At 40.0% G+C, this 26,099-nt stretch overlaps 2 protein-coding genes across 3 annotated transcripts in view; both read left to right on the top strand.

Annotated features, from left to right (window-relative positions):
• The window catches only part of zfr (zinc finger RNA binding protein), a 38,515-nt gene extending 23,814 nt beyond the window's left edge, over positions 1–14,701 (top strand). The window contains exons 15-20 of one of the 2 annotated variants that reach the window (XM_077560347.1): positions 34–175; positions 2,008–2,105; positions 2,827–2,922; positions 10,676–10,787; positions 11,834–11,931; positions 13,710–14,701. In XM_077560347.1, coding sequence (XP_077416473.1) covers positions 34–175; positions 2,008–2,105; positions 2,827–2,922; positions 10,676–10,787; positions 11,834–11,931; positions 13,710–13,892 — 729 coding nt within the window. In that variant the 3' untranslated portion in view covers positions 13,893–14,701. Of the gene's footprint in view, positions 1–33; positions 176–2,007; positions 2,106–2,826; positions 2,923–10,675; positions 10,788–11,833; positions 11,932–13,709 lie in introns of those variants that run through there. The other variant, XR_013293343.1, reaches the window with a different exon arrangement.
• A 2,121-nt stretch (positions 14,702–16,822) lies between these two features.
• On the top strand, positions 16,823–25,931 carry ankrd34bb (ankyrin repeat domain 34Bb). The gene is made up of 3 exons (XM_077561495.1): positions 16,823–16,923; positions 20,024–20,285; positions 21,647–25,931. Exons 2-3 carry the CDS (start codon positions 20,083–20,085, stop codon positions 23,106–23,108), a joined length of 1,665 nt encoding a protein of 554 aa, XP_077417621.1. The 5' UTR covers positions 16,823–16,923; positions 20,024–20,082; the 3' UTR covers positions 23,109–25,931.
• Positions 25,932–26,099: the final 168 nt, after the last annotated feature.

Here is a 26,099-nt window from a genome sequence, read left to right as displayed (position 1 = left end):
TGTTTTATTTTACATGTACTTTTATCTTTCCAGATAGTAGCACCGGAAAAATATGATGTTACAGGGTCTCTCCAAGAAGCAGCCATCATTCTAACATCCTGTACAGAGCCAAATATGCAAGTGACCATCACTTTGACTTCACCTGTCATCAGAGAGGAAAATGGCCCGGATGGAGGTTGGGAAAGCCATAACAGCTTATGTTATACCTCCTTATATTGTTTCTGCTATTTCCCGATGAAATTATTTCCAGTACGTTGGTTCACAGTACTGAGAGTTTAGTGCTGCTGGCACACCACAAAAATCTGGGCCTTAAAGAAGCATCTTGGTTACATGTCAGAAACATCTGGCTTCTAAAGTAAAAAAAAAAAATGAACCTCTTTCTTTCAGGCTTTGCTTATATAAATGTTTGTAAAACAAATGGTTAAAATAATTTTCTTTGACATAATCAAAGTAAGGTAGGAGTCTTTTTCTGCTTTAGTTTATACTCTTAGAATTGCTGAAGCGATCACTTGAAATGCAAAGCAAAAAAAAAAAAGGGGGGTGCCAGCAGTATTGCTCTTTAGTCTTTCCGCTCTTTAACTCTTCTCAGCTATCCCTTTAAAGCAAAGCATGATCAGTGTTTGCATTGTGATAAGTCTAGTTTTACCCTGGAGAAATTTTGTTTCCTGTGTTCTCAGGGATTCTGGCTGTATTTTGGAGTTGATCTTATACATTTGAATTTTGGTCTTTAAAAATAGTCAAAAAAAATTTGTTTCCAGGAATCAATAGTAGATTTGTTTTTTGTTGTTTTTTAAACTAAACACATTCATTATTTTTTTTATACAAAGTTTCAGGGTTGTTTTGCAACCCAGCATTGAAATCAACATTTGATCATGGCAGGTCAGAATCCCCCTTGCAACAAATGAGAAGTAGAAAATGTTTTTTTCCACAGGAAACAAATGTAATTTTTGTGTTCTGGTGAACAGTTCACCATGCTGTCTCTTGATCCAACGTGCTCCCCTGAGTAGATTGGCATCTTTTGAATTGAATATATGGCTCAATACATGTAAGGATAGCTCCAGCAATGCCAGATTCAAACAACAATGTCTTATGACCACAGCCATGAGCTATACAATCTTTGAAATTAGATAAATGAATTGTTTTCTTAGGGGAGTATTATTGAGGCTAAGGTATAAAGGCTTTAGTAGACTGGTTGGTTAGACCTGAGTTCCGCCTTTGACATGCAATGTCTGTTAAGGTCTTATTCCAGCCCACTGATGCCAGGTATGCATGCAGTGATTTCCTAACCTCTTGATTGCTGGCATTTTTTCCCCTCTCCTTCAGCACTCATTGCTACTTCATTTTTATCGTATGTCGTAGTGTTCACTTGTTCAACAAATTGCCTTGAGCAAAATAAAAAGGAATTGTCCATTGATTTCTCCCATCAGAGATTTAGTAGGGCCCAACAGCTCCGGAAGGATTTTTGACCAAGGTTTTCCCACGCCCCAAAAATATTGCCACACCTACCATTTGCCATGCCGCTTTTTATCAGGTCGCTGTCATAGGTCTTGGCCTTTACTTTGTCTTGTACAACACCGTTTAATGGTCATCCAGATCCATCATCGTTCTCTGTGTTTCATTGAAGGTCTACAGTTATTATCACTATAGTAATCCTTTTAAGAAATCTATTACCTGATAAAATGGTAATGGCTGCAAATAGTGTCAGCCTAAACTTGTGTCTACTAGAATCTGGTGGTTTCCAAATAAAGCAATCTACAATATTGAGTGAAAAACAATCTAAATCAAATGACTTAGCATACGTTCTCAGTGTGTAGCTATCCAGTAAGTCGGATTGTTAATGTTACATATAGACTCAAAGTTGAAGAAACTTGTAAAAAAAAAAGAAGTGGGTTGCTTTGTAAAGAATCATTGGTATGTGTGGCAATGTGTTTGTTCTTTGCCAGCCTTGCTGACCTGGTCAAACACCCGTTCCCCATCAACATTTTGACACTTCAAATCCATTTTTAGATGTAACTTCGGGTTTGGTGAAAGACCCAGCGGACGTCTTGGACAGGCAAAAATGCCTTGACGCTCTGGCTGCTCTGCGCCACGCTAAGTGGTTCCAGGTTCGGAACATCATCTTACTTTATTATTGTAGCCTTATGAGATGTTTAATTTATTTTGTTTGTGCATATTTTAATCTTATATTACTGAGGAAATTGTGCACTTAAAAAAAGGATGCCTATAAGAAATTGATTAGTGACTATTTTATGTACTAAATATAAATTTTGTCTGATAATTGGCATCGTAGTCTTGCCTTTTCAATTGTAGTTGCAAATGATTCCATAAGGCTGCATGATAACATGCACCAAGTTGTGCAACAGAGTTTGTATCCTTTAGTTATTCTACGTATGTATTAAATGGAGATTGAGAGACAAAGGAAAATCTGATGAGTTTCCTGTGAGACCACTTCTTGTGCCAAATGATCACAGGTAAATTATTGCAGATTTCCTGAGCTCTTTCAGTCTCCATTCTCTCTGTTGAACTCTTGTATTTTGAAATACATGTTTGTGGGTTTCCTTGAAAAAACTTGGGTCAGGGTTTAGAAGATGGCAAGGAAAGTCCTCATTTCTTGTGCATCTTGCAAACTTTGAACTCTCTTACTAACTGTGAGGTACAAGACTACTGCCAATGGCAGCTGATTGCAAATTTTGATGGCTCATTAATGCCTTATACCATACTCAAGCTTCCATTATGTACAGTAGTTGTTGGACCTCTAAGAATGGATTGACTATCCAAAATTCACCCTTGATTTGGCACATAAATGTAACTTTATTATATCACAAGGCTAGAGCAAATGGACTGCAGTCATGCGTGATCATCATTCGGATACTCCGAGACCTTTGTCAGCGAGTTCCGACCTGGTCGTCCTTCCCAGGATGGGTGAGTGTCCCCATGTCAACTTCTCTAACAAAATGATGACAATCATAAAAATCCTGTTCCAGTTTATGTCTTGACAAATTGGTTACTGTTAGGTCTGTAACAATACACTTGGGCTGAGAATCCATTTCTATCTCAATTTCTGACCCATGGTAATATAAAATTGTTTTTATGTACAAATAGGCATATAATATCACCCGTGACCCTAGTGAGAAGAAGATTGATGACAAACGGAAGCTTATATATTATATAAATGTAGTTATTTAACATGTTTGAACTAGGGAAAATAGGAAAATACAATGTGCTGAACACAACTAAAATGAAACTTGTATTGTTTTAGTTTTTTTACTTAACTTTTATTTAACATTTATTAGAAAGCTTTGTTTAGCTTCACTAGTATGTGTAATTTAAAAGCAGTAAGTTGAGCTACACAAACAAAATGTGGTATGCACCTGAAAAAAAAATCCTTATAGATTAGGAGGAATTTATTTTTTTAAGCACTGTACTGCATACTATAACAAACTATTTTGTGCTTTATTATAATGTGTTGCCTTTGAGGGCTTGTGGCAAAGCTATCATATTCTGTTGAGTCTTGCTAGGTCCGAGTTCATAAACGCAGCACATGTGCGTGGTTGTGACTCGTGAGTCAAAAGAGAGAAAAAGACCTCCGTGAGGGAGCACGATGAGTTCGATGTCAACGCGTTCTGTGGCATACAATTTGGTTATTAACAAACGGGTGTTTGTTGACTAAAGCCTCCGTAATCCATAATAGACCTTACATGTTACATGTTAGCGTGCCAACAAGAACATCATGTTACACACACGATGCTAATGCTAGCTTCCAGACATGACTATACAGGGTTTTTTCCTGGCTCAAATTGAGGCAGAGGTGGTACCATCCTGACTATGATGGGTGACTACTGATACCAGGTTTTGGTGCCAATACCATTCTTATTTTAAGATATCGGTACTCGCGGCAGTGACGATACCATATCGGGACAATTTGGGACACTCCTCAGAGACGCGGCGGCCCCTCCCCGTGGGCAGACTCGCTGATGGTGGTTTACCCATTTCTAGCACATATATCAGGGCTGCAGCCTCACATTTCTTGCGAGGAGCATGGTAAACCCGATCTTAAATTTTTAGGAGCATAGGAAGAAAATGTGTAGGGGTGCACACGTGAATACCGGTAATTCACATTTCACAGCATTTTCAAGTGTCTACACATACACCATAAATATACATTTACATCTTAAATGTTAAAAATGTCAAGTTGATGTTTTGACCAGAAGTGCAAGTATCATCAGAAAATTTCACACTCTGCACGTTTGTGGGTGGGTATCAACAAAAGAATTTGCAGTGGTGGCCCGTAAGTTTTGTAATGATTTCATATTAAGTATTTTTATACTGTACAACTGCATCATGGCTAAGATTCTTACTAAAACCATTAAAACAAACTCATTAAATTTGAACACATTAATATTAACTCTTTCACTGCCAGACGTTTTCAGAAACGGGTTGTCCCCAGTGCCAGCCGATTTAAGCATTTTGACTGATCTTTCAAGGTCCACAGAAAATGTTGTTTGGACTATGGAAACACACATACTACCAAATGAAAGATTGAACTCTCATCTTTCATCAGAAAAAGAAAAAGTTTGTTTCTACCTTATTCCGTTCTTCAGTAATCAACAATAGAAAATGGTTAGTTTCACCGAAATGCTGTTTTGAAACAAAAAGCGGAGAAAACAAGCTTTTTGTGAAACGATGTTATTTCATGCACTCTAGTGAATTGTACACTTCTTTTTGTCCATGAATGATGCCACAAACACCTAAATAGTGCTTTACTTCTATAAAACGCTTTCACCAACAATGAAAAAGTTTTTTTAGTTTGCAAAATACGTTTATTTCCATTCAACAGTGTAACAATTTGACAAAACAATTTCGCTAACTATTTACAAATGTGTGCAACTGTGGTACTACTTACAATTATGTGGATGTTTCCAATACAGTTTTTCTTTTTATAACGCTCCCCTGCGTGCAAGGAGACGCAGCAGGACTCGCACAACAGATTATTTTCACTTTCGCTTTGTGCGTTTCGCGTGCAAACGGCCGTTTTTTCCGGGGAATAGCAAGTAGCAGACTGTACACACTCCTCCGATGAATATGCATTGGACTCGGGGCACTCTTCGTCGTCCGATTGAACGTCGCGCTGAGCGTGCTCGGTTGTGCTCCCCGTTTTCCGGTGTTGGCATCGCTCGCCCGTGAACCTTTTATGACGTCGTCATAGCCGCCGCGTCAACGCTTCCAACTTCGCCGTCAACCTCGGAGTCACCATCATGATCATCGTCGTCATCAATGTGCTCTTTATAGCGTTGGTCGATGCTTTTAGTCTTTGAAAAAAACGGCTCGACCGTGAGCTGCTTGCAAACCGGTCGCCATTATGGCTTCTTCAGCCAATGTCCCCTCAACACTCTAGCCCCGCCTCACGTCTTCTGCTGACGCCTACCCAATCTTGTCAAAAGAGAGTCATCGCTGTCCTCTAGGGGCCAAAAATAGTCATTAGGCACAACAGACTTGCTGGAAATTTTTACCACAGATGCGGAAGGGTTCCCTCTACCCGTTTCCCCCCCCAAAAAAAAATTGGATGACGTCAGCCCTCCGTAGGTTTTTGCTTGACGTCTTTTAACGTCAGTGGCAGTGAAAGAGTTATTCCTTAACTCTTTCACTGCCAGACGTTTTCAGAAACGGGTTGTCCCCACTGCCAGCCGATTTAAGCATTTTGAGTGATCTTTCAAGGTCCACAGAAAATGTTGTGTTTGGACTATGGAAACACACATACTACCAAATGAAAGATTGGACTCTCATCTTTCATCAGAAAAAAAAAGTTTCTAGCTTATTCCGTTCTTCAGTAATCAACAATAGAAAATGGTAACTTTCACCGAAATTCTCTGTTTTGAAACAAAAAGTGGAGAAAAACGGCTTTTTGTGAAACGATGTTATTTCATGCACTTCAGTGAATTGTACACTTCTTTTTGTCCATGAATGATGCCACAAACACCTAAATAGTGCTTTACTTCTATAAAACAGTACCACCAACAATGAAAAAGTCTTTTTTTATAACAAAAAAAACAGTTTATTTACATAGAAAACAGTAACAATTTGACAAACTATTTACAAAGGTGTACAACAGTGCATGTGTGATTATTTACAATTGTGTGGATGTTTGAACTACATAAATTTTACTTTTGTGTGGTAAACAGTGTAACACTCGCCTGTGTGCAAGGGGACACTGCAAGATTTGCACCACAGCCTTGTCTCACTGCGAATGCCCCTTCGCATGCAGACCCGACACCTTCTTGCTGGCTTTTTTTTCCGGGAAGTAGCAGGCATGTGTTCCAGCGTGTGTTTGGCCATGTTACCATCAAGTCGGCTTTCAGGATCAAAATACGGTGACCTGGTATTTTGTCTGCCTTCCTCATGCTCTTCCATCCCAACTTCCTCCTGGTCTTGTGGCAACAGCCACCCTCTCACCACCTGCTGGATGAACTCCAAAAAAGGTTGACTCGTCCCAGGATTTTTTTTTTGTACAATATGTAAGCATTGAACATGCATATTTGGAAAAGATAGGCAACAAACTTTTTGTGCCACTTCAACGTTTTCCGTGTGAATGGGTGGTACGAGATGTTTTGATCCATCTTGTCCACTCCATTCATCTTGGAATTGTAGTCCACAACACAAATTGGTTTTTCGAAAGGCACTTTTTTTTTTGTGCCTTCCGCCACACCTCCACTGTCCGCATTTCATCTTTGTGAAACGTTGTCACCATCCTCAACAAACGTTTGTCCTGCCATGCCACAATCATAACATTTGTGTTGTGCCTTACCAGTTTCCCCCCCACCCCAAGGCCAGTGTTGGTTAGGCACGTTATCTCACTGGGTTCACCCCTGTTCTTCCTCAGCGTTCCACAAACATTGGTGCGCGCTGCCAGGAGACGTTCACACAAAGTAATCGAGTTATAAAAATTGTCCATGAATAGTGTGTACCCATTTCCTGGCAGACGATCCAGTAAGTTGAACACTGTATCGGGGAGAGAACAACTAATGCCAACATAGGGTTGCATATTGAAACAATAGCCGGTTTGGGAGTCACACAAAATGTATGATTTGATCCCATATTTGACCGGCTTTTGGGGGTTGTACACTTTAAACGAAAGACGTCCCTGGAAACTCATCATTCCCTCATCAATACAAATATTCCTGCCCGGTTGAAACAGTTCCTTGAACTTGTTTACAACGTGATTGAACACAGGACGAATTTTGAATAGTTTGTCGTCTGAACTGTGTGCCGTCTCGTTGTCGTTGAAGTGCAGGAAACTCCAGATGAGCTGGAAGCGGTTTCGAGGCATTGCGCGACTGAAGAATGGTGTCGTCTCTATTTCGTCCTGAGTCCAATACATTTCGATACTGGGCTTGTTTATATACCCAGTAAGGAATTGGAGTGCAAAAAACGTTTTGAGCTCAGACACAGACACTGGCTTCCAAGCACGACTCCTGCAGTGTGGCAGACTTTCAGCCCGTTTTTGCATTGACTGACGTGCAAATAAGTTTGTCTGATCAGCAATGTGCTGCAGAAGTTCGTCTGTGATGAAGAGCTGCAGGAAGTCAACTGGCCGGGTTGAATTCAGCTCTGCTGCGGCACCTCTTGGTCCTGGCTCCACAGTAAAGGGGAATGAGTTTGGCTGCCAGCCTGCTTCATGCCAGCCAGATTTTTGGGGATCTGCAAATATACATTTCAATATCATATAATATTCATTTTAGATCAGTGTGATGCAATATATATATATAAATATATATATTTACGTTTTTTCTTGGATCCACTGGTTGATGGACCTTTATTCTGCTCTGAGGAGCGTCACTCTGAGCTGCAGCTGAAAGAAATATATACAATTACAATAATATCGAAAGAGCGTTTTCTTTTGTTGTTGCGGTGTATTGAAAACACTTTTTTTATACCTCTCTTTGTCGTCTTTGTCGATCCACGATCTATGAATGCACATTCACGTTACACGAGGTGCTAGCAGCGTGCTAGAAAAGTATCTCATAGCAAGTTTGTGCTTACCTTTGACGTCTTCTGCGGATGAAATACTGTCCGAATCACTTTCTCCGTGGTCAGACTGTACCCACTCCTCCGAAGAATATCCATCGGACTCAGGATACTCTTCGTCGTCGTCCGATTGAACGTCCTCGTGAGGAGAAGTGCTCGGTCGTGCACCACGTTTTCCGGCGCTAGCACCGCTAGCCTCCGAGGCCTTAACACGCGGTCGAAGCTGCCGCTGCGTCAACGCTGCAACTTCGGCATCAACCTCATTGTCGCCATCATCATCACCTTCGTCGGATTGAACGTCCTCGCGTGCAGAAGTGCTCGGTCGTGCACGACGTTTTCCGGCGCTAGCACCGCTAGCCTCTGAGGCCTGAGGACGTGAACGAAGCTGCCGCCGCGTCAACGCTGCAGCTTCGGCGTCAACCTCCTTATCACCATCATCATCGTGGTCATCATAATGGTGCACTTTAGCACTGGTTGATGCTTCTCCTTTTCCAAAAAATCGATCAAGCGTGGTCTGCTTCTTACCGTCGGTCGCCATTTTTCGTCTCTCCTCAACTCTCGTCTACTCCTCGACGCTCTAGCCCCGCCTGGCCTTTTATACTACTGACGCCCACCCGATCTTGTCAAAAGAGAGTCATCGCTGCCCTCTAGGGGCCAAAAATAGTCTTTAGGCACAACAGACAGACTTGAAACTTTCACCAGACATGCGGGAGGGTTTCCTCTACCCGTTTCAAAAAAAAAAAAAAAAAATCATTGGATGACGTCTTTTGACGTCATTGGCAGTGAAGCGTAGGTTTTTACTTGACGTCTTTAAACGTCAGTGGCAGTGAAAGAGTTAAATAAAATAAAATTGTTAAAGGATTACAAAAGTACAGTGTAACAATATATGCACTATAGTGACATTTATGCAATGCACTAGCTCAATTTAGAATGTTTTGTTTACTTATTGCCGTCCCCAAACAGTGCCACTGATCATAGTTTGCCAGATTAAAAATATGTCACTCACCACTTGAATGTGACTTGTGATGGCGTATCACAAGTGAAGTGTTTACATAACAGTGTCTTGAGATGTGGCTGTGCGTTGTCCTCAGAAGAGCCACGACTCATCTTTAGCACGCAGTTGTTGACGAGCTACGACTCATCTTTAGCACGCAGTTGTTGCCCGTGTATTATTGGACAAGCTAGCTAAAGATAGCATCATGAGGCTAACAAACAGGCCCGTGTGACGGTCAAGTTTTTTTTTTTTTTTTTTTTTGCGGCATCACAACACCCTAGTTATCCCGGCGTAGCTTCAATGAGAAAAGTCTTTTGATTGTAAGTGTAAGTGGCTCAACAACGAAAAAAAAACTATGCTGGTTCAGCGGTTCTGTGGTTTACAACAGTCCGGCGGCCACGAAGGCAAGAGACTTTTTGTGAGCGACTCAGGCTACGTTCACACTGGAGGGCTTGTGTCCCAATTCAGATTTTTTTGTGTACTGTTCACATTACAAAAACAACATCTATGTGAACGCAACGCGCCCGTGATGCGACTCGCATGCGCAAAGAGCGCACGTCGAGTGACGTACATGTAAAACAATGTCACGTTGCGGTGTTCACGGAAGTAACCCGACTTGCAATGTCTCGCCTCCAGCCAAGCCGCCTTTTATCACTGTCGTATGCAAATTTAGCTGTGCCAACGCATGCTACAGATTGGGGGACCGGTGGACTCGTTTCGCGGACGTGTTAGGAGTTCGATTCATGTGTCTTGTCTGCATACATTATGCATATTCACTGTGCGAACGCCCGCGCTCCTGGTTGGTGGACTGTTTTCCCGCTCGCTCTTGATTGGCTGCTGTCATCAACTTCCTTGTGCATCAGTTTTGAACGTGCTTTTTACAAACAGCAACAGAAATCCGTCTGACTTATTGTTTTCATCTCATGTCACCAGATTAGCGAGGTTGGAAGAGGTAATAGAAATATTTGGGGGAAATGAGAGGACACTCCTCGACCTCCTCATTTCATTGAAAAGTCTACTGAAGATGACGTTGCGTCATCGCCGTTCGTGATGAACCGTCTGCAGGGCTGATTTTCTACTATTGCCACACGCCAACTTTATGCTTCATGTTTCAAGTGTGATTAAATTAAAGACAAATATCAATTTAACACTGTTACTCAAAACAGCTTTGTATATATTCAGACATGTCAGTAGTTTCCCTTTCAAGCACTCACTCCTGCCCGCGCAGAGCGCATATCAGGCTTTTGATGACGTATGAATCGGATGCGTGCGGATTAGCGTTCACAGTGCATCGCATACATATCCGATTTATATCCACATACAAAAGAGGCCCAGGTCGGGTGTGAAAAAATCTGAATTGTACCGTTCACTCTGCATGAAAAAATCAGATACTTGTGAAAAAATCGGAATTGAGCTGCAGTGTGAACGCAACCTCAGACGGACTGTAAATAAGTGGTTTTGATCATTGATGTCGTCGTGACTAGTAGACTTATCTTGGCAGCCCAAAATCTGGAATAAAATCGCAAACTGCTAGTTGAGAGAACTTTCCTGCCGGTTCGAGGTGTGTTACTTAGTTATTATAATCGACACGATGTGCCAGTTGTCAAAACTGTTTGTAGTGTTGGAAATCTAAAGCTGTGCTTTTTTGTCCCATATTAGGCCATGGAGCTGCTCGTGGAAAAGGCCATCAGTAGTGCCTCGGCACCACTTAGCCCAGGCGATGCACTGAGGCGCGTCTTTGAATGTATTTCATCTGGCATTTTACTCTCTGGTATGATTTCTTAATTTTTTTCTTGATTATATCATTCCTGTTGTTGATTCAGGTATAAATTATTTGGTCCCACTAGCAGGCATCTCCAAAGTCCAGCCGACATTTTTAAAAATCTAAATCTGGCACTTTCTAAGGCTCGATTTGCACTCTGGTCCGTGCAGCTTTATTCCGGGTATTGCATACTTTTCGTTTGTAGTATATTTTAGCCTGCCCATTTGTCGGCTGTTAAAGCAAAGTTTCCACTTCCTTCAAGGGGGGGGCCGCCTTTTTTCTCTACGGGCTGCAGACCAGCTAAAAAAATTTGAAGCGATGGCAAATGTGCAAATTGCTGCCTGAAGCTGGCTCTCTTATTGTCACTCGTAAAATGCTTTGACAAAAAAATCTGAAACATTACAATGTGTAACATAAACCAGCAACTGCATAAGAGCCGTGATTTGTTTTGCTTAGCTCATCTGGATTGTGTAGTCCTAATTAATGCATGCTGCACACTGAACTTAGCATTGTGTATGTGATGAGGGGCGGGCACCACAGAATGGAGCGCTGCTTGGCAGCGCAGCACAGCTGTGGGACGTATACTGCGATGGCAAGTCACCCCGAATTAAAAAAATACTGTATTCTATTCTAGAGTGGCGTCGTCTGTATTTCTGACTTAATGGATTATCCACGCTTCAAATTGGCCTAATTCTAATTTGCTTGCAGTAAATTCTGCAATGTACATATTAAATAATATAACATTGTAAGTATTTTATGTTAAAATCGCAGTATCAGTCCTTTCAAAGAACTGAAATGCGCAGCAGTAAATCATGCCATAAAATCAAATTATTTTTGTTATTGCTTTGGTTTGTTGTGAAGAGCTCTGGTGGGGCTTCCCAATGCTGCGGGAAGTTGCTTTTGCAGAAATGGCATCCTTCCATTCGTTTAACTTTTTGAGTAATCTTCAAATACATTGGTTGTCTTAGTCCCAGGGAGCGCTTTACTTTTCAGCTGACATTTTACTACATTCACAATGATAAGGGAGATGACGTGACGTTTATTTGTTTTAACAGGTGGGCCCGGACTGATGGATCCCTGCGAAAAGAGTGCTGTCGACACCCTGACAGCTATTGGAGAGCAGGAGCGAGAGGACATAACCTTAAGTGCCCAAGTAAAAGTTCTTCATTTTTCTTCCGTATATTTGTGACATTGTGAAATGGCATGCACGTAAAATGCTTGAGATAAGGGTTGACTGATGAATTTAATTCAAACCTGCATTGTAATGTAGTACAAGCCCAAATTCAAATGATGATGGTGTGGTGTTGGATAAAACATGCATAAAAATAGGGATTTTTTTTACACTTTTTTTTCCAGACTGGTACCAGTACGCATACTCAACTCTTAAGTAGTCACAGATACTGATACCAAGTACCGATACCACTAGTACTTCAGGTACATAAACATTTTATTAAACCAATGACAGATAATTTTAAATATATAAAATACAATAAATATATCTTAATATAGCATTTTCCCTAAAAATTAAAGAGCAATTTTACATTGTCTTGTTTCCATTGTTCATAAAATACATATTAGTACACACATACATAAGGAGTGGTATTGAGTCCAGGAAGTAGTGTATTTGTGCAAAGAGCCCATTTGGTGGAAAAGGCCATTATTTGGCAACCCGGCTGCCAACAAGTCACAAGGCGAATACATCATCAAAATGCAACGCGTGGTTGCCTTGTGTTGATTGCATAGCAGGTATGTAATTCTGCCATCTCTATAAGCATCTTTTAAGATGTTGAATGATTATTTAAGTATTCTTATTTTACTCTCTTGCTAATTAAAAAAAATCCTTGGCTTTTTAAGTTATATTTATAGTTTAATTTGAAAGGATTTTTGTATCCTCAAAATTCAAGGATACAAATATCCAATATCCAAATATACTACAATATTTATATATATATATATATATATATATATATATACTGTATATATATATATATAAAACACACATTTGGCACCAAATACAATTACGGTCCCAAGTTAGCCCACAAAGTCCATATGACGAAGAGATAAAGGCAATATAATGCTTAAAGCCCCACTTATTAACTTTTCAACCTTCAATTGAATTAACTCTGCTGATGGAACATTGGCTAGCCGCTAGAGTAATGAAACCTTTTTCATGAATTATGAACTATTAACTAGTTTATTAAAAAAAATTGTGACCTGAACTTTGAAAGTTGTTTGTATAGAAAATGAGCTGCACATACTTGCGAGGGTGCACGTAGCTTTTTCGGCCCGCCTTGTTTAATGTTCCAAAACGTTGCAACGCCCCTTGCCACGCTCTCTCAAACCCTCTTTATGCTCTCAAACCCTTTTTCTTTTCGCAGAGAAATTTTGAAGATGTTCAAAATTTGATTGCAAATGTACCTGAGCTCTGAGCAACTGTGGTGTCATTTTTAGTTGACAGCAAGTGGCAAAATGGGCTCTCTTGATCTGCTGCCACCTGCTGGCCATTTTTGTAACAACTACCATTTCTTCAACCATTCTCTGCAGTTGAGAGGCTGCAATTAGCATTAGAGTATAGCTTAGTTTCATCATTATTCACAAGCTTGTTGAAAACACTGCCAAAAAGAGCTTGCTGCAACATGGCCATGGCCCTGGTTGATCTCTTATACTCTGCTGCCACCTGCTGGCCGTTTTTTGTAATAACTACCATTACTTCAAGCGATTTCTTCACATCAGAAGCTGCATCAATGCCTTCTGTATGCTCTAGCATTAAAAAAAACAACAACAACATAAAAACAGTATAACTAAATTTTTGGCAGTGGAGGACAAAATATAAAAAAATGTATTGATACGCTTTTGGGTTTGAATAAGTTAAAGATGAATTCAACTTAAGTACTAAATGGCTGCGTGTGTCTTCTGTCTTTGTCTCTTCAGTTGGCGCTGAGGCTGTTGGCATTCCGTCATATTCATAAGATTTTGAGTATGGACCCTCTGCCGCAGACGAACCCTCGTTTCGGTGTCAACAGCAGCCGCAAGCGTCGCCACGAGAACAGTGACGAGGCAGACAGCTTTGAGGGGGAAGGCAAAAAGGATAAGAAGGATTATGATATTTTGTAAGGGTCACAACCTGTTAGAAGACACACAAAAAAAAGTTGTACTAACGTGTTTAAAATGGGGTCCACCATCACCTGTGTGTCCTGGCTTAGCTCCAAAGTCAAGCTTTTTTCTTTTGCTTTTGTTACTAAGCTGTAGAAGCGCCAGTGTAATCGCAGCCTCACATGTACTAGAGAAGCAAAGCCGTGTTTGTGTATTGGTTTTAGTTGTAGATTTCTTAATGGTTGGGTTCCATCTGTACAAGTTGCCGCTGTTTTTTAACCTTAAAAGAGTTAAATTATTCCGTTTTGTGATCTTGTCAAGTTGGCGTTCTTACCAATCCGCTGTTACTTTCCTCGCTTGCTTTGATGTGATGGAGAAAATACGCTTTATTCTGTTGTGGATCAGGAGGCGAGCAATGATCATTGACAATGCCTTCATTCATCTGTATACTTCTGTTCCAAGTGTTTTTGCTACTGTGGCGCATTCATCTGGCCAAATGACTCCTCTAAAATGTCATGAAATTTGAAATTGCGTGTATAATTCTAATCCTAAATAGATGAAACAAGGCTTTGATTTGTGGAGAGCATGGTTCTATTGTGAATGCATCCTATATTGGAATTGGAAATGTATTTTTCCTTGAGGAAATTGGTCTTGCTGCCCTTCTGTCTTGGCTAGGTGCTACAGTCAATGCTGGAATTAACACAAATCCTGCTTGGGAAGGGAAGGAAGGTCGTGTACTGTACTTCTCCATTTGATGTGTTCTGAACGCTTCTTGACATGCTCTTGCCGTGCGATTCCGGTAGCACAATAAACTCATTTCCACATTACAATTGCTGTGTGTTTTTTGACCGTCTCATGAAATGAATGAAGATGATGATGCTTGGTCAACTATTTTAATAGATAACATTTAGTTCATTTTGCCATAAAATTGCTAATATGCTGCAGTGCAGTACTAAACATTATTTTCTTAATTTTTTATGTTCACCACTCAAAAATTTTGATAAAATTGCAGGGGGCAACCAAATGGTGTGTAATTTTTTTCCATCTCTTGTAAAGAAACAAAATTTGGCCATCTGGTGCATATCAATCAAAAAAAATTTTTTTTAAGTACGCCGGCCCAGTAGTCTAAATTAAAATGTTTTTTTAAAGAGACTGTGTGTATAATCTATTTGCGATCTAGTGGTGAACTAATTGAAAGCAACAACATTAGTGAAGTTTGTCTCCTTCGGGTATCTGTTGTAGAAAGATAATGGCAAAATATGTCAGGCCCCTGTAAGATGTGGCACGACCTGTGTAATATAATTTGCAATTACTAGACCTACGATTATATACAAACCCAATTCCAAAAAAGTTGGGACACCATACAAATTGTGAATAAAAATTTAATGCAATTATGTAGAAGTGCCAAATTTCAATATTTTGTTCAGAACAGAACATAGATGACAGGTCAGAAGTTTAAACTGAGAAAATGTATAATTTTAAGGGAAAAATATGATGATTGTTAGTTTCATGGTGCCAACAAAACTCCAAAAAGTTGGAACAGGTAACAATAACAGGCTGGGAAACTCAATTGCACTGATAAAAAAAAAAACAGCTGGAAGACCAGTTACCACTAATGAGGTCCATTGGCAACTTGATTGGAGTATAAAAACAGCTTCTCGGAGTGGCAGTGTCTCTCAGAAACGAAGCTGGGAAGAAAATCACCAATTCCATATATAAGATAAATCTTAGGTAAAAGCTACATTAAAAAGGTGTGTCTTGAGCCTGTTCATAAAAACATGAACATTTTGTCATTAGGGAAAATTTTGGGTAGTTATTACAGACCACAAAAAGCAGGCTTGACACCATCATGATTTTTCAGTCGATGAGCGATTGAGTTTGAGAAAAAAAAGGGTCACCAATAAAATCAGAGGATGGAGCAAAATATATTAAAAAAATTATATTTACAGTCAACCGCTACCATTCACAGCTGTGGGGACTGAAAAAAACACGTAGATTTGACACCAACTGAAACACATGGGGAGAAAAAACATTCTTCCAAAAACTGACAAACATTAAATATAACGTCTTATTTCACTGAGCTGATCTTATTGATCAGTCTGGCAAATTAAGACATTACAGCTGATCACAGATTTAGCATAAATGCAAAATATTGTCCGATCCAGCCTGTCAGATCGGTGTAAAGTCTAACAAAAAGCAAAGTTTGAAATGGGAGGAGTGTTATTTCTAAATAGAAAAAAAAAGAGATCTTTTTCTTATGTATTTATTTCAATTAGCCAAGACCACCTCTGCAACTGGACAACAACACTTGCAAATGTACAGCAGAATTGCTGGGGGAAAAAAGGAAGTGAGTTACGGTAGTCCTAACGGTAACGTCAAAATGAGAGCAGTGCATCACCAAATAACATCAATGGACTCAAGCAACATTGTAGCCAAATCTAGATTTAAAAATGACCTCAAGTGGCAGCAGTGCTTTGAGCAAGGCACAGAAGCCCCTGCCACATCCTTCTCTTCTACGTTCTTGTTGCTTAGGGTGGTTCCAGTAAAAGATTCCCACCAACTCATTGTCAGGGCTGGAATTCACATGTGGATAAGGACCTTGGAGAGGATGTTTTTAAAAGGTATTTACTGTATTTAGCTGTTCTATCTATTCCCAGCTTCTTAATATGGTAACACTCACGAAGACGTGACTGAAACCGAATCTGTCTGCAACCTTGAACTTTTCAGTGACGTCTGAGGCGCCTTTTGTTATATCTCACAATGGTCGATGTGAATAACCGGAGGTGGAAAGAAATGAGTGTTACCTGCGCACACGCTTCACCAAAGACCAATATCATGACTGTGTCTGCTCACAATGCAAAGTGCTGTCATTGGCTGCATGCCTCCCACTGCTGCCACTCATATGTGACATATATTAGTCTTGACTGCCTGCTTCCACCAGCCTCTCCTATGCCCGGGTCGCTGCTCTACCTGCTGGATTCTTCCGAATCTCGATGCTGAAAACCACCTGATCCGTCAGAGGGAACCACATTCAAGGATGACATTCTTTAAGGTAGGTTTGGTGGTTACAGGACAACATCCCACCATTGTCTAATGCATATTTGTTTTCTTTATCCTTTGCTAATGTTTATCAGTGATCACCTCATTCAAGTGTATCCACTTTTTGTGTCACGCATCATCCGCTTGGATGTTTGTCATCGCATAAAAGGAAGCCGCATCATTTTATCTGCATCACGTTGGAGCTATTTAAGCAAACATCAGGCAACAGAATTTATTTTTCCTTGAAAGAGCCATGATTTAAAAAAAAAAAAAAAGTTCAGGAATGACATTTCACTGCTGCCTCATTACATATGCTGTCTGTGTCTGGGGTGGATGAAGGCCAGGGCTGACCCCATCAATGAAGCATAGATGCGGTGGGGGGTGTTTGAATGTCATCCCTCAGAAAAAAAGGAGAAAAAAAGATGCAAACAGGTTAAAAGCTGACTCTCACCACAGTCCTAAATGCATACTGTCAGCATTCTATGGACTACTGAAAGGCTGACAAGATAGTGACTTTGTCCTGGGATGTTACGTTTCATGATTATACAATTACCTTGAACCGAACTTTGCCAGTATAGTAACTTTGATCAAACATTTGATGTCATGAAACAAGATTTAATCTGTATTTTAAGTACCATGACAACAATCTTCCCATTAAATATTAAAATAGTATCAGAACTCAATTCAAATAATCTGTATTATTGATATTTTTTTGATAGCCCAGTGGTGGTAGCTTGTAACAAAGGATCACCATATGTTTGACATCACACACACACACGAGGAGTGTGTTGCAGAGGTTTGAGTTGGTGCTATTCATCCATATCTTCCAACTAGGGATAGACGTTTTCCATCAAGATGTCTTATTAAACAAAATTATACTGTTAACAGAAGTAATATCCACAGATGTAGCTGGCAGCCAACTTCATGCTGTGATTCATCTCCGCTACAAACTAGCAATAGCAAAAGCCAGATTGATAATTGTGGTTCGCTCAAGGGAGTCCTTCACACAAACACCCCGAGAATTCAGCTTGCTGCCAAGGTTAAAAGTGCATTGTGCCGTTTAAAAAGGTCATATTAAAGCTTTTTCTACATCATGCATGCTCCACTAATGCCCAGATGAGTACACTGACTGCACCTATCACTCCACAGTTTCTTTGGGGAGTGGAGGGGTAGAGTCATGGAGGGTGGCGTCATACGTGTACTCGCACGTGCACCATGAGGTGGCAGTCGTGAGTAAAAAAAAAAAAAAAAGGGTGCAGAGCCCTTGATAGAGAGAGTTTGGCCAACTCGACTAGGGTAACAGGGTAACAAGATGGCGTCCGCATGTCATGTGACCAGCAGTTGATTCTACTCTGTGATTGGTTAACTTCTGGTCACATGACATATGGACGCCATCTTGTTACCCTGCTGAAACAGAGTTGGCCAAACTCTATCAACGGCTCTGCACGTTTTTACTCACGACTGCCACCTCTGGCCCAAAGCGTAACTGCAGCATCTGTGTCAGGCTCGTTCATGGTGCGCGTGAGTACGTGCACGTGTCTTAAGTGCACGCCACATGTCCACTACTCCGCAAGGACGCTGTATGACGCCACTCTCCATAATATGTCATATGACTAGCAGTTGACCAATCACAGCATAGTATTCTACTCAGTGATTGGTTAACTTCAGGTCACATGACATATGGACGGCTTCTTGTTACCCTGCCGAAACCGAGTTGGCCAAACTCTCTATCAACGGCTCTGAAAAAGTGACAAACTGCACAAAGATCCTTCAACAAACTAGTTGAGCCTGTATGTGTTCATAAGAGTTTGTATTGAGGAAGGAGTGCAGGATGTTATCAAACAAAATGTGTTTTTTTCTTTTCCAAGAAACAAAAAGGCAAATAAGACACTTGAAATCAAAACTAATAAAGAAACAGATGTCCCCCAAAAAACAAAATACAAATTAACAAAGCAAAATGGGCATACAGACTGGACAGACAGAAGAAACAACAAACACATGAACCACCCGACAAGTGCTGAGGGAGCTAAATAAACTGTTGAGATAACGAGAAATACCTGGACATGACACAAGTGTGTGACAGAGCTGATTGGTGACACAATGGGACCTGGTTGGCAAAAAGACAAAATATGAAACCAAACTTGCGTCTTGATTGCTGGGATACACAATTGATCAATAATCAATTCCACTCATTTGACAAAATGATTCATGGTCATTGAACTGACTTGTGATGCTCACCCCAACTTTCACTGGCACGATACTTGAAGCACATACTGTAGATTAGGGGTCACCAACTCTGGTCTTCGAGGGCCCCTATCCTGCATGTTTGAGATGATTCTCTCCCCCAATGGCCAACACACCAGATTCTAATGATCAGCCTGATAATGATCATGATCATTTGATTCAGGAGTGTTGGAGGAGGGAGACATTTAAAACATCCAGGGTACATAAGTTTTATTTAAAAAATGTCTGGGAAAACAAAAATTATATCTGTGAAGAACCTGCGAAATATTGAGGTCCAACCCGAGGTAAATGTACAAGTTCTGGTCACAAATTATAACCCCGCAATAGAGTGAGTCTGCATTAACCGGCTCACGATATAGTGCTGTATATCAATAAAGCTTTTTTTTTTTAATAGGTTTTAGGTGAACTAATGAATGCACGCACGCACGCACATACACATATTCAACCACATACAAAAAATAAAATAAAAAAATACAAAATATATATATATATATATAAAAAAGAAAAAAAAAAGGGAGAGCAATGATGATGACATGTCAAATCGGTAAAATTACCGAATGAACAATACTGAGCTCTCCAGAAAAAATAAAAATAAAAATAAAAAATAAAGCTAAAACTAAAACAAAGCATTTCTGAAAAGAATAAAACCAAATAAAAACTAACAAACTGCTCTGAAAACTAATCAACTCGCTGAAAAAAAATTCGAAACTACTATCTCAATAATTCTGTGTGTGTGTTAAATGCAATGTGATAGGAAGAAACAGGAATGAGGAGTGGGGGATCTCACTTCATGTGTCAACAGAAATGGCCTGCTGCCCAGAATACATAAACTACAATAACTTTCCAATTGGTGTTTTGTTTCTTTGCAGGCTGTGCTTTGAATGAGTGAACGAGTCGTTCTTCAGGATGATATCTGCACATTTTTGGCATGGATGAGTCAACAGAGGTTCGAACAGATGGCAATTCTCTGCTGAAGGCTGTCTATCTGAGTCGCCTGCGTCTGACTCGGCTGCTTCTGGAGGGAGGGGCCTACGTGAACGAGAGCAATGAAAATGGCGAGACGCCACTGATGGTGGCTTGCAAGACACGTCACTCGGACACGCAGAGTGTGCCCAAACACAAAATGGTCCAGTAAGTACCATTTATTATACCGCGCTCATTGGGATATTGGGGGCAAGGGTGGGTTTAGTTTTTATTGTACTATGGATGGTTTAATTACGCACTTTGAGTTGCATTTTAATGTATAAAACGTGCTATACTACAGAAGCGTGGAGTTGCCAATGTGGAGTAAACATTTTTGGCTGGCAAGTACGTTCGAACGTATTTGTGAGTATGTTTGCACACGTAATACCCTGTGGCATTATGGAAAAGTATGCTATGTATGTAGCATTTAGCCTGCAAGTAAGTTCAAACATATCTCAAACATACATTGACTCCTTAACACTCTTTAAAACCAGACTCGAAACATATCTTTTTCGGACTGCTTTTTCACTTTAACATTGTCATAGTACTCGCTATTTTTATTTATGGAGTGTTTTTTAAATGTATTATGTTGTAAGGTGACCTTGAGTGTGTTGAAAGGCGCCTATAAATTAAATGAATTATTATTATTACGTTTGAACGTATTTGAGAGTATGTTCAAACATTTGTATGTTCAAACGTACGGAAGCGTAGAGCTGTCAATGTGGAGTAAACATTTTTGGCTGGCGAGTACGTTCAAACATACTTGCAAATATGTTCAAACGTACTCGCCAGCCAAAAAGTTTACCCCAAATTGGCAGCTCTACGCTTCCGTACAAACGTATTTGCGAATATGTTCAAAGTGTTTTGAAAGTACGGTTGAACGTATTTGAGAGTATGTTCAAACGTATTTTTGAGCATCTAGTCGAACTCCTTCATACCGTCCTCCACATCCGTCATTCGCTGGCCATAAACATTCAGAATCGAATGCAAAGTGAGGCCCGGTCTTGCTCCCGAAATGAATCGATAGATTATGGCACAGCAGAAATTGCATTAGCTAGTGCTTCCATGTTCTTAGCATTTGTATCGGCTTCCTTGCTAACGCTACCTTGAGAATCCAAGTTGTATTTCCCACTCTGCTGTTTAGACAATTTCGGGGACATTAGTCCACTCTTAAGGCAATAAAATCACAAAAACTGTCTTTCCAACAAAATTTTCTGTGGGAGGACACGTCGATTCACGAGTCATGCTCAAGCGCGCCCCCCAAACGGACAGTATTTTCAAGTACATTTAAACGTCTTTGCGAGTATGTTCAAATATATTTGCGAATATGTTCAAACTTATTTGAGAGTATGTTTGAATGTATTTGAGAGTACATTCAAACGTATTTTCAAGTATGTTTATAGGTATTAGCGAGTATGTTTGAACGTATAGAAATACATTTGAAACTTCGTACTATATAAAAAAAGATTGACTTGATGTATCCCTAAAAGCCAAATAGTAAATGCATGACTTTTTGTTTAATGTTTCAGGTATCTGCTGGAAAATGGCGCGGATCCAAACATTCAAGACAAGAGTGGGAAAACTGCCTTGATGCATGCGTGCCTTGGACAGGACGAAGCTGAGATCCTGTCCTTGCTTCTGAGCAGTGGTGCCGATCCAACTCTGGAGGACCACTCTGGCTTATCAGCACTCGTTTACGCCATTAATTCGGGTAACAGGGGCATCATCAAGATCCTCCTGGATGCTTGTAAAGCTAAGGGAAAGGAGGTCATCATCATCACCACCAACAAGCTTCCATCTGGCCATCAGGCAACAAAGCAGTACCTAAATGTGCCACCACCCGCTGACCTTGAGGAGCATCTGAATTGCGCACCAACCTGCTCGTCTTCTTTTGGCATCCTACGACGAGTTCCTCCACAGGGTTCCTCAGCAAGTGCTTCTTCTCAGCCTGGTAGTCCCCTTCTCAGCCTCAGAAATACTAAGTGTCCCGGTTTATTGGTCAGCCTCAGTCCATCTCAACCAGATTCTCCTATTCAACATCCTAATCCATTAAATGTAGACAAGAGGCTTAATCTCCAGAGATTACACTCGCAGAAATGGGTCAAACCTCCACCCCTACTTTTTCAGAAGGGCCAGACCTCGTTGCTGGCAGAGGAGCAAGTAGAATTTCCACCAGAGGAGGCCTCATCTCTCAGAGGCCTCAACTTCCAGAGTCGGCCTCCGGCAGTTTCACGCCACCATAGCGTGGACATGAAAGATGGACCCCTGAAAGCGATGGACAATATATCAGAGAATGACAAGAAAGGGCGAAGTGCAAGAGGCTTTGCTCGAAAGATGTCATATGACAGTGTGGCAAGCGGACAGCATTCCACTTCACACCCGAACTTGCATCACAAAAACAATCTATCGTTTCCCCTTGAATCCAACCCTGCCGGTGGAGATACATCGGACAGTCTTCGGCAGTTAAATATTTCCAGTCTGCAAAACATTATTCATCGACGTAATATTGGTATTGACCATTACAGTTCAGACTCTCAGTTGCCGCAGTTTAGCAGCAAAGACAAAAGTTCAAATTGCCTGACAAAAGGAGCGGACAGGCCCAAGCTGACAAGCAGCAGGTCCTCAACCCTGTCAGGCTCCAGAGAGTCTCTGGAATGTTCTGTCCAGAAACGAGGTGCCGTTGGACTAGAGCGAAGAGGCTCAGGGGCCCTTCTCCAGGATCACATCTCCTCCACTCGGCCAGGGTACCTCCCCCCTCTTAACCCGCATGCTCCCATTCCAGATATCGGTGTCAACTCTGTCACTCTGTGCCCGCTGACTGCAAGTAACAAAACGCTCAATATTGTTTGTAAAGGATCGAAGCCTGTCCTACCCTGTGTGCCGATTTTCCCAAAGGCCATGGAAACCAGTAAAATGCTTTGGAGGCGCCACTCCATGCAGAGTGAGCAGATTAAGCAGTTGTCCAACTTTGACGAAAAGTCGGACAACTAGTCGTTAGTGGCTCTGATTAGTTTCCCCTTTTCTCTCAGCTTCAGTAATTGCTTGGTTTTCCATCCATTTCAATCTCTGCCATGCATTTTGGTTTCACATAATCGTAGTCTGCAAATCGCAAACTCAGCACTTAATTCAGCGCAGCAGTGCCTTGCAAAAATATTAGCCCCCCGCCCCCACTTGAACTTTCTGATCACATTTCAGGCTTCAAACCAAGATATAAAATTGGATTGGTTTGAGAAGAATCAACATCAACTGGGACGTAATCGTAAAGTGGAATGAAATCTATACAATATTTAATTTTATTCTATTATTATTTATTGCGATTTTCACTGAAACAACCCCTTTCGGCTGTTTTACTGGATTTTGACCTATTTTGCAAGGCCCACAGAATATTGTGTTCTATTGCTATAAAAACATGGAACCTACCAAAAGAAACATTAGAGTCTCTTCTTTCATCAGGGAAAAAAACATATTTCTATCTGTTTCCGTTTTACAGCAATTAGCATTAGAATATAGCTAAATTTCATCATTATTCACAAATCTATTTAGAAATGTGAATAAAAGAGCGTTTTTTTTTTCAACATAGCCCTGGTTGATCTCTTTTGCTCTGCTGCCACCTGCTGGCCGTTTTTGTAATAACTACCATTTCTTCAACCATTCTCTGCAGTTGAGAGGCTGCATCAAGCCTTCTATATAGCATTAAAAAACAAAACAACAAATGAATACGTCTTTGGGACACTTAAAACTTCTAAAATAGAACGCATTCATACAATTTTGGGAGCAAATGAGTTAATTATTATTATTATCATTATTATTATTTATTTACAAATAAACACCTGAAAAGTAGGACATGCTTTCTCTCAGTGCAGCCAATTGACTCCAGAAGTTCCCTGGTGATTTCTGAATAATCCATTGTTGACCTAAATGACTGATTATGAATTGATTAATAAGTGCACCTGTGTGTAATCTAGTTTTATGAATTGATTAATAAGTGCACCTGTGTGTAATCTAGTCTAAGTATAAATTCAATTTCTCTGCGATCGTCTCAGAGGTCTGTTAAAGAATGCTGAGGCACGAACAGCATTATAAAGACCAAGGAACACACAACCAGGGTCCAGGATAAAGTTGTGGAGAAGTTTAAAGCAGCAATGGGACATTAAAAGATTATACAACTTAAACTTATACAACGATTATTAAACAACTACTAGTTTGTTCAATCATATAGAAATGTAGAGATGATCAGACCACTGAAAACCTACAAAGACCAACCCTGGAAACTTTCAAGTTCAACCCAAACAACGAGAGCACTGACCAAAGATGCCACATGTATTGTTTCAATAATTAATGTAATTGGACACACCTGGGCAACAAAAGGCACATGTCACCTGTCAGTCATATGCTACATTGACTTTAATTAGATAAAGATAGGTGGGTTTAAAGTCAAACAAAAGGCGCTATATTTTTATACATTTGACTTGAACCCTATTGAGTGTGTTTTGTTACATGTCAAAAGGGGAGACAGAGAAAAAACTGAGGCTTCAGTGATCTCCTGGAAAAGATCAAAATAATAATATATAAAAAAAGAATAGAAAAATCGTTATGTCATTGTGTCACAGGTTTGACAGTTATTGCAAACAAAGCATTTACAACAAAATATTACTACATTAGGTGAAATAAATTAATAAAATAAGTAAATAGTAAGTTTTGCTCACCTAAAAAAATAAACTACAAAAAAAAAACATGTTAAATTAATGCTTGTCTTACAACTTTGTGCAGACAATATTTGATACTGCTGTTGTATTGGATAGCATCATAATTGTACAAATGGTCATATGCTGATCATTGTATAGTAATATAAATATTTGTTATTTATATTATTATTGATATTATTGGCAAATATATTAAATTGTGTTTGTTTTTTTTTAGAAAATGTTTTAATTGGTTGAATGTTATGCTTCAGTTCCAGATTAGTAGTAGTAGTTCTAAACAAATTGTTGGAGAAAAAAAAATCTGGAATTAACCAAATGTTTTTATTTTTTTAAATTTCCAAATCCATTGTATGGTGGCCAAGGACAAATGAGAACAACTTCATTATCCCAGAATGTTTTTATGTGAGCGTTTGAAGCATGGCTAGATTGATGTGTATTTATTTACATGGTGCCACAAATGTGTCTGCCTCTCAAAGTTAATTTTAGTCAAATATTATTTTGGGCTGAGTGGATGAAAGTGTGTGTTAAGATTTCAGTAAAATCTTCAAACTCAAGACTGCTCTCCAACACTCCTCCATTCATACTCTCACTGTCTACACTTGTACTTTGTGGACAGTACAATTCAACAGTTCAAAAGAAAAGTTTGTGGGTTATACTGTCTTAAAACAAAGTCATGTGTGTGTGTGTGTGCATAATATTGTGATGTATGTGTGTACAGTCAAGTGAATGTTGAAGGCTGAGTGCAACTGTTGCCACTGGCAACCTGCTTTCCTTTTGAGCATACAGTACTTGCTTCAAGGATGCACGCTTACGAATTGGCAATTTGGATAAAAGGCTTTCTGAAGAGAAAAGCTCTTCGAAAATAAAAAGAAGGCTGAACAATATGTATGTGTTGGACTAGTTAATTAGCTGAGTTATGAACAGGTAATGCAGCTTATTTTGACATATTTGTTTCCAAAAATCGAAGATATTTGCATATGCAAAATGACTCAACTGAAGAATATGTGAAGGCGAAGAAATGGAATATTCAATAGACTCGTCTGTGGCTTGAGCTCAACCTAATAAGTGTGACATTACAACCAAAAAGGGTCTAGTTTACGGTATTTTTAAACCTCCCCAAAAATGTGCTACCTAAAAAAGATCTATAAAATCTCTGCATTTCCTAAATTGTACTGTAAATGTTAACTCAATTACTGACAGTCCTAATTGGTCTAACGGTATCTTCTCTTAAAAAGATTAGCATGGACCCTGTCATAGCAGCAGTTTTAGCATCACCAAA

Source organism: Vanacampus margaritifer, chromosome 3 (assembly GCF_051991255.1).
Source record: "Vanacampus margaritifer isolate UIUO_Vmar chromosome 3, RoL_Vmar_1.0, whole genome shotgun sequence".
Classification (NCBI taxonomy): Eukaryota; Metazoa; Chordata; class Actinopteri; order Syngnathiformes; family Syngnathidae; genus Vanacampus; species Vanacampus margaritifer.
This window is presented reverse-complemented; position numbering and strand designations above follow the sequence as displayed.

Excerpts from the sequence above, each read along its gene's own strand:
- ankrd34bb (XM_077561495.1), top strand. The coding sequence starts at position 20,083 with ATGGATGAGTCAACAGAGGTTCGAACAGATGGCAATTCTCTGCTGAAG. Across the intron at positions 20,286-21,646 it reads CCCAAACACAAAATGGTCCA|GTATCTGCTGGAAAATGGCG; the intron begins GTAAGTACCATT and ends TTAATGTTTCAG.